The 8,577-nt window shown below is 42.0% G+C and overlaps 1 protein-coding gene and 3 non-coding genes across 4 annotated transcripts; all 4 read left to right on the top strand.

The window, feature by feature from the left end:
• The first annotated feature begins 1,510 nt into the window (after positions 1 to 1,510).
• On the top strand, positions 1,511 to 7,684 carry LOC142384511 (small ribosomal subunit protein eS17). The gene is made up of 5 exons (XM_075470788.1): positions 1,511 to 1,582; positions 2,646 to 2,797; positions 3,633 to 3,738; positions 5,706 to 5,771; positions 7,559 to 7,684. Exons 1-5 carry the CDS (start codon positions 1,580 to 1,582, stop codon positions 7,634 to 7,636), a joined length of 405 nt encoding a protein of 134 aa, XP_075326903.1. The 5' UTR covers positions 1,511 to 1,579; the 3' UTR covers positions 7,637 to 7,684.
• LOC142384933 (small nucleolar RNA SNORA71) lies at positions 2,853 to 2,982 on the top strand. Its single transcript, XR_012770123.1, has one exon. It is a non-coding gene; the product is annotated as a small nucleolar RNA SNORA71 (small nucleolar RNA).
• Positions 5,381 to 5,506, top strand: LOC142384934 (small nucleolar RNA SNORA71). The gene has a single exon (XR_012770124.1). It is a non-coding gene; the product is annotated as a small nucleolar RNA SNORA71 (small nucleolar RNA).
• LOC142384932 (small nucleolar RNA SNORA71) lies at positions 7,260 to 7,389 on the top strand. The gene has a single exon (XR_012770122.1). It is a non-coding gene; the product is annotated as a small nucleolar RNA SNORA71 (small nucleolar RNA).
• Positions 7,685 to 8,577: the final 893 nt, after the last annotated feature.

The following is an 8,577-nucleotide window of genomic DNA, read 5'->3' as shown; positions in this document are numbered from 1 at the left end:
TTTTGAATAATTATTCCATTTTAAATAAGATTTTTTTAAGCTACCTTTCCTGCCTAACTTTTTTTTTTTAGTAATTTTGGTATTTATTTAAAATATTTGCTCAAAATACACTGTTCATATAATCATTAAAATGATCCCAAAGACAGCCGATTAAACCCCGCTTATAAATGTGACAAACACCACAGAAATGTTGTTTGTCAATATCTGAAATGTTTTTCTTTTGAATTGAATAAATGGAAATTATAAAAGATCAGAGGTAGAGAATAAAGGAGAGAAACTTTTTTAATAATCTATCTATCTATCTATCTGTATGTGCTCAAAAGGGCTGCATTTGTTCAAGTGACTCAATCTAGTCAGAAAAGATTGGAGAAATAGAAAATAAATCTCAAAGAGCACCGACCCCGAGTCTAACCCCAGTGTCAGCACATGGCTCCACGTGTCATCTCACAGTTTTTTCTCAAACAATTAATCATAACTGTTATATATGCTGATTTAGAATTAAATTGTAATATGACTTTTGAAAGGCATGTATTAACAAAATCAAAGCAAAATAATGACTTAAAATTTAGTCAAAGTTATGTAACTGTTACATTTGACAAGATATTTAGTTGTCAAAACAAGAAAAATGCAATTTCAGGAGGAACTCAGGAGCTATTTCAAATTTTAGATCATATTTGGAACCATTTTTTCAACAACTAGGATTCTGGATTGGCCCAAAAAGGAAAAAAAGAACTAAACAAACATGAGTGCTGGCCTGGTATTTAATTCCCTTTCACACATTGAGGAACAGATGCTGTAAGTCTTACTCACATTGTCTAATTTAGAAAATCTGGATTTAAAGAGGAAATTAGATATATATGTTAGTGTATTTTATTAATTTTTTAACAATATCTCATAAAGCTTTAATATTTCACTTAAACGTAAAAAAGTTAGTTTGTGCACGTTTCTTTTTTCTTTACACATTTATTTATTAAAAATTTTGTTCATTTTATAAACAAACAGAGATCAATACAAAACAGCACAATGGCACAGTAAGGTACATAAAAATATAATAAAACAAAACAAAATAGAGGACTTGTAATAAAGCATAAATAAAGCCAGCATATGGTTTGTACTCACACGCTACAATCATAAATAAAGATTACATTATAATATAAAAAAACAAAAAAACAAAGACAAGACAAAAACAAAACTAAAAAGACCAGAGATTAAATAAATCAATTAAATAAAGACAACGAAGTCCTATTTGTCATCCACCCAACCATCTACATCCATATTGTTATTCTCAAGAAAATTATAGAAAATATTATATTTTTTCCAAAACTTGTCAAGTTTGTTCTTTATTGAGTAGCTTATCTTTTCTAAAGCAACATAAAAGGTCAATCCCCTCAACCATTGTGCTGTAGTACAAGGCGTGTCTGACTTCCAAGAGCAGGCGCACGTTTCTTGTTGTTGTAGTTGCGGCCTCCAGCCGTTAGGAGTCGCTATAACCGCAGATAGTTCCGGCCCACGACTTCCGCCTTCGGGTTTAAACTTCCACCGGAAGTCTGCTCGTCCTCTTCTACCAGGCCGATCCAACATGGTGGGTAAATTTTCACGTCTTTCTACACTATCTGAACTAATCCTCCCGTTGTGACGGTTCATATTTCTTTCTGGTCTCATTTACTGAAAGCGGGTGGTTAATATTACTGGACCGTCGCTTTATTTAGTCAGATAACACAAGCAGAGCGGGATTATTCACAGTTTTAGAGCCGCCGCCAACGGAACCGTCGTCCCCGCTGAATGAGCTGCGGATCCCGAAAATTATTTTAAAGATGCAGCCGGATCTGAGGCAGAATAACACGTTTTTCATTTGTGTTTGGATAGTGGGAGCTAAAGTGGTTAAAATCCTTTTTTTTTAAACAGTCGGCGTTAGCTAGCTGTGGAAGCTACACCGGGAAGCAGCGCCGGTGCTACCCGGAGGCAGCCGCGTCATGTTGGCGTGCAGAGCGGCCGCGGGGCGCATCGCCTCTGGGGGGCTGGGGGGTGTCTGGATGATGCCACACTGCAGGAAATGTGCTGCTGATTTACTTTAACATGCTCTCATCTGCACGTATTGATGTTAGCTTGGATAAAAGGCTCAGGAGCATCGTGGTGAGCTCTGGAGGTGTCCACCTGGTGTTAATCTGAGCGGTTATTATAGTGTTTATTGAGTCCTGTTCTGTGATCACAGCTGATCCCACTGTGATTAACACCATTAAAAACGAAAACAGTCTGAAATTGGAAGTTTATAAAATGTTGTTTATGGATGAATTTACTTGGAGTAAAAAGATGAAATGAAATCAAAACCCGGAGGTTTGCTGTGATTGTAGGTTTTAGATCCTTTTTCCCTGAGGGCTGAGGCAGAACTTTAAGAAGGTATCTGCGTGCAGCTCAGCATTGACCACAGCAAACCTTCCTGCGTTTGTTGGAGGTGTGAAAGAATCTAAAAATGAACACGCCGGTTTGTAACGTTGTAAATGTGGCCCAGGTTTAGTTGAACGGTTGAGTCCAGAAACAGAGTTTACAGTAAACATGGCAGCTTCCACACGTGGTTATCACCCGAGGCGGCGTGGCGTGGACGAGCAGCTCTTCCCCTTCACGGGTGTTCTGTTTCCCGTCTGCAGGGACGAGTCAGGACCAAGACGGTGAAGAAGGCCGCCAGGGTCATCATTGAGAAATACTACACCCGGCTGGGAAACGACTTCCACACCAACAAGAGGGTGTGCGAGGAGATCGCCATCATCCCGAGCAAGAAGCTGCGCAACAAGATCGCTGGGTGAGTCCCCCGCTGGGTGGCCCTGTCGGGCGTTCAGACCACAGGAAGACGTGCTCCCTGCATCGAAAGGTGATGGCGGCGTGCCCGTCGCCGCGGTCATTTATTAATGCAGGAACATGAAACTGCGAGCCTTTCCCGTGTTTGAAGGATGGTCGGTTCCTCTCAGACCCTGGCGCTCGCAGACACTTTGTTAAGATATTCATCCTAAACCGTCTCGTTGTAAAGTAACATCAAATTTATTTATATACATTTCATGTACAAACAGTTCAAAGTGCTTTACATAAAATAAAAGCATTGCAGCAGGGAGTGGGAGAAGCATTAAAATACATAAAAGAATATAAAGAGAAACAAATGAAATCATTTAAATGAATTTAAAATCAGGCAACAGTCTAGATAAGTTCAAAGATATCGTGCAGATTTCATGCATAGACACATGAGAACAGAAATGTCTTTAACCTGGATTTAAAAATGTCTCCATTTGGTGAAAGTTTAATCTCCACTGGCAGTTTGTTCCACTTGTTTGCAGCATAACAGCTAAATGCTGCTTCTCCATGTTTAGTCTGGACTCTGGACTGGACCAGCTGGCCTGAGTCCTTGGATCTAAGAGCTCTGCTGGCTTTATATTCTCTGAACAGATCACAGATGTAAACCATCAGCAGGCTTTTAAAATCTATTCTGTGACTGACTGGAAGCCAGAGTAAAGATTTTAAAGCTGCTGTGATGTGTTCAGATCTCTTAGTCCGGGTTAAAACTCCAGCAGCAGCGTTCTGGAGGAGCTGCAGATGTTTGATGCTCTTTGTGGGAAGGACTCACGGTGGGTTTGCTGCTGCTGCAGGTATGTGACGCATCTGATGAAGAGGATCCAGAGGGGTCCCGTCAGAGGAATCTCCATCAAGCTGCAGGAGGAGGAGAGGGAGAGGAGGGACAACTACGTACCAGAGGTCAGTGACCCTAACAGACGTTTGGCTCTGGTGGTGTTTACAGATGTTGGTGTGAGATGTTACCCGCTGAAGCTTTACAGGCATAAATGCAGCATTTCTCCATGTTCCTGAGATTTAAAAAGCTAAAACTTTATCCTCTAAACAGCCATCAGTGTTTTGGGGTTAAATGAGAAGCTTTTCAGTGTTTATATCTGATTTCTTTACTCGTAATAAAGAGAAATTGGCTTCGTTAGCCTCTGGCACAAAAACAAAGCGCTGGTGGTGGCTTTAATGATGTCGCCACGGCGAGGAAGAAGCAAAGGAAACGTGTTCAACTTGCTTTTATTTCACTCAGAACATGCTTTCTTTCATGGTCTCATGGTTTCCTTCCACCTAAATGTTCTGGTTTCTCTACACCTTGAAGCTTTAAAGGGACAGTTCGCCTCTTTAAAGGGACAGTTCGCCTCTTTAAAGGGACAGTTCGCCTCTTTAAAGGGACAGTTCGCCTCTTCTGACATGAAGCTGTGTAACATCCCATATCAGCAACATCATTTCTGAACATCTTCTTACCCCCTGCTGCGTCCTGTGAGCAGAGTTCCAGCCTCGTTTTGGTGTTGATGAAGGTAGTTCGGCTAGTTGGCTGGGGTTTAAAAAATAAAGCGTTTTGCTTCTCAGAACAATATGCGTTCAACAGAGTAATACATTTGCATCACAAAATGGTTCTCCAGGAAAAAGTCAGACCTTTCCTTTTGTTTCCTTTCCTTTCCTTCTCTTTCCTTTCTTTTTGTTTCCCTTCATTTCCTTTCCTTTTTCAGGGTGCTTTGCGCAAGTCTTGAAAGTCTTAATACGTCTGGAATTTTGAAGCACTGTTTTCCAGACCTTGGAAAGTCTTGAATTTTGTGTGAAAGTCTTAATAAGTATGGAAAATAAATGTATGGTAGAATTTTACAGTATGCTGAAAGGCATTGTGAAATGAGAAATAGGAAGGTAGGCTATAAAACTATAAGTTTACTAACTGGTCACGTACTGTATCAGCCTAATGAGATGTGAGTGCAGAGACTGAATTCTACATACAATCATCCATCCATTCATTTTTTTTATAGATAGTTTTTGTGACACTTGATGTGAAATTCATGTACTTGTGATTTTCATGTTTTGAAACGTTTTCATCAGTAAAAGCATAATTTACTGTGAATAATGCATTTGTTCATTGAATACTAGCCTATAAAAAATTTCTAATAAACACAGTTGGTACAATCTCACCCAATGAAGCAGGCACACAAGTTACAAGCTCATAAAGTTAAGGTCCTGGGGAAAAAAAGTATCAGTTTTAAAAAAGTCTGGAATTTTAATTTGGAAAAAGAGCGAGCGCCCTGTTTTTCTTTTGTTTCCTTCTCCTTTCCGTTTGTTTTGTTTCCTTTCCTTCACCTCACAATCTCTTGGCCCTATTTTCTCTCCCTTCGTATCGCTGCCTGCTGTGCAGACCGAGCAGATGATGCTGCTAATGTGTGATGTCATACAGCTTCATGTCAGAGGCGAACTGTCCCTTTAAATGAGAAGCTTCAGTGTTTTTATCCGACCTTTACTCGTCAAAAACAGAAATCGTCTGATTGGCTGAGCTCTGAAATAAGTTGATTTTACCGGCTTTGCCTCCATTTTCCTCTCCTGCATCGAAAGGTGATGGCGGCGTGCCCGTCGCCGCGGTCATTTATTAATGCAGGAACATGAAACTGCGAGCCTTTCCCGTGTTTGAAGGATTGTTCCTTTTGAACCCTGGCGCTCTCAGACATCAGGCTATAAAAGGTTCTGCGTGATTTTGTGTAAACGGATGTAAAGTTTCCGCTGAATGTGGGATTGTTTGAGCTCGGGCTGCTCAGACCGGCTCGGGCCGGCTCAGACCGGTTCAGACCGGCGACATGTTTTAGTTCAGCTGATGTGTCAGAGTGAGACGCTGTGGCCTGACCTGCCCGATGCTTTCTGCCCCGCAGGTGTCGGCTCTGGACCAGGAGCTGATTGAAGTGGATCCTGACACCAAGGAGATGCTGAAGCTGCTGGTGAGTCTCACCGTCCACCACACGCCGACAAAGGGAACCAGCTGTAGCGGCTGGGGTCGGCTACATTTCCTTTCACTTTGGATTCTGAAAGTCTGCGGTTTTTCTCCGTCTCTGATTGGACGGATTCTTCCAGCAAACCTGCCGATTTAATGAGAAGTTTAACGAGCTCGTTGGCTTTATCGCAGCTGAAGGCCGGAAACAAAGAGTTTGTGACGGCGTCCGGCGCCACGATAACAAAGTGTCTGAAGGCGCCGCTTCAGGCATCGGCAGAGCGTTCCTATTGGTTCGTTAACGGCGGTGGAACGGCAGTAACGTGGGCACGCAGGTGGCAGCTTGATCAGAACCCCGACTCAGAGTGACTTTAGGCGGCGGCGTGCAGCTTCCTGCTGCTTTAATGGAAGCAGCTGGTTCCCAGTAAAAGATTTAACCCGATTAGAAACGTCCTTTTGGAAGAAAAGCACCTTCAGAAGCAGCCCTGCACCATCACTCCGTCACTTTCTGGCTCAAAACATCATTTCAGATGCAAAGAGTCTGCATTGAATTCTTTCCGGTTTTTAGCACTTTAGTTGCGCCCGTTGAAGCGTTTTCATGGTTGCGGTAGAGTTCACACGTAGATGGACACGTGCACAGAACGATGCAGCGTTGAACCGGCGCTGAACGGCAGACGTAGATGTTTCCTGAACTGTAATGAACTCAGATGTGGTGAAATAAACGGATATTTTAGCCCAAACGGGCTTTGAAATTGAGCGTAAACAGTTGAGCATCAGGTGGTGTAGTTCCACTGCTGGGCCTGATGGGGGCGCCCTGACGGGTCAGAGCAGCCCAGCGAGCCTTCCCCTAAGCTCCGCCCATATTTCATGTTTCTGAACACATTTACTAAAATATAAAACTTTAACAGTTTAAACTCCTAAGCAGGAAGAGTTTTTTAGAAGTTATATTTGTTATATATATATTATTTAAACGTATTTAATACTTTTTAATAATGTAATACTCAGTCTGAGCTGATCGAACAGAAAATGGATCAAAATAATTAAAAATAAGCAACTCTTCTATCAAATATGACTATATATATATCTTCTAAAAATAACTCTTCTAACCGGATTAATTCTAGAGGAGTTTTTTTTAGAAGTTATATTTGCTATATATATATATATATATGAGTCATATTTCTTATAAGAGTTGCTTATTTCTAATTATTTTTGATCCTTTTCTGTTCGATCAGCTCAGACTGAGTATTAAATTATTAAAAAGTATTAAATACGTTTAAAGTTTTAGATAATTAAGCCTTTAAGTTGTGATGTTTGGAGTTTAAATCAATTAAAACAGTTTAAATCCAAACCAGCAGCTGCTTAATGACGGCGAGTCGTCTCTGAATGTTTGAGGACGTAAAAGTTTCTGATGTTGGGTGGAAATGTCTGTATGTATTTATTTATGTTTTCTTGGCTGATTTCTGTAAGTGGACAGAATCTGGGCGTTCCGTTTCCTCCGTCCTGCATCGAAAGGTGATGGCGGCGTGCCCGTCGCCGCGGTCATTTATTAATGCAGGAAGATGAAACTGAGAGCCTTTCCCGTGTTTGCAGGACCACCGGTTCCTGTCAGACCCTGGCGCTCTCAGACAGGTTCTGTCCTCTGTCCCAGGTTGTGTCCCAGGTTCTGTCCTCTGTCCCAGATTCTGTCCCAGGTTGTGTCCCAGATTCTGTCCCAGGTTCTGTCCCAGGTTGTGTCCTCTGTCCTCGGTTCTGTCCCAGGTTGTCCCAGGTCTCACGCCATCTTCTTTGTCTCCGCAGGACTTCGGCAGTCTGTCCAACCTGCAGGTCACCCAGCCCACCGTCGGCATGAACTTCAAGCAGCCCCGAGGAGTCTAACGTCTGTAAAGTTTCTTCCTAATAAAAACCCTCTGGGACAAAAACAAAGCGCTGTGCAGGACTGTTCTGTGGAGCGTCTTAACCCTCATAGGGTCCTCGTCTTTTAATTCAACATAATCAAACCTTTTTTTTGTTAAAATACTCTGAAGATGTTTACTCCATCCCAACTGCAAGTATTATAAACAACACATATGTTCAATTTTACCTTTGTTAAATTCAATTTATGAATAAAAATGCCACTCGTTTTTGTTAATTGTTTTTATTAAAATTTATTAAAAAACAAATTAAGGAAATGCATCAAAAACAGGCATAACTGGAAAGTAATCAACAAATGAAGCAAGTATTATTTATTTGAATTTCATTAGAAAGTCAACCTAGTCAGGTCAGTTTACACCTGAACGACACATTAGCCCCATTGAACACGGCCGTTTTCATACCAGACTGTTCCACACACGAGGGGCAGTTTCACTGTGTGGGTGTATGTACTTCTTGCACTGGGTGCATGTATATTGTGTTTTTCTGTTTCTGTAACTATCAACTGTAAGGCCGCCTGAACAGAGAGTCGCTCTGCCACCTGGATCAGGTGAGGTATGGAACCACGCTGACAGGGTGAAATGTGTGGGAATCTGGGTTCAGACAGTGTTGGGTGCTCTAATTATGCAACAAAGTTGGTAAATTACCAACATACACACACACACACACACACACACACAGGGGCCCAGAGAGGAGTAAGGGAGAATATGGGTGCACGGGACCTATGATTTCCACACTTTCACTAGTGTTTCCTTTCCTTTACCTGCTGTGCAGAGCGAGCAGTCCGCTGCTTCCGAGCAGCAAACAGCGTAACAGGCGCGGCTGTCGGCAGGCGGCAGCAGGCAGTGATACGCAGGGAGAGAAAATAGGGCCAAGAGATTGTGAGGTCTGACTTTTTCCTGGAGAAC

The sequence above is a fragment of the Odontesthes bonariensis genome, chromosome 7 (assembly GCF_027942865.1).
Source record: "Odontesthes bonariensis isolate fOdoBon6 chromosome 7, fOdoBon6.hap1, whole genome shotgun sequence".
NCBI lineage: Eukaryota > Metazoa > Chordata > Actinopteri > Atheriniformes > Atherinopsidae > Odontesthes > Odontesthes bonariensis.
Note: the sequence above shows the minus strand (reverse complement) of the source record. Positions and strands in the feature narration are given on the sequence as shown.

Coding starts and splice junctions, on each gene's coding strand:
- LOC142384511 (XM_075470788.1), top strand. Junction 2,798..3,632: donor CTGCGCAACAAGATCGCTGG/GTGAGTCCCCCG, acceptor CTGCTGCTGCAG/GTATGTGACGCATCTGATGA. Junction 5,772..7,558: donor AGGAGATGCTGAAGCTGCTG/GTGAGTCTCACC, acceptor TTGTCTCCGCAG/GACTTCGGCAGTCTGTCCAA.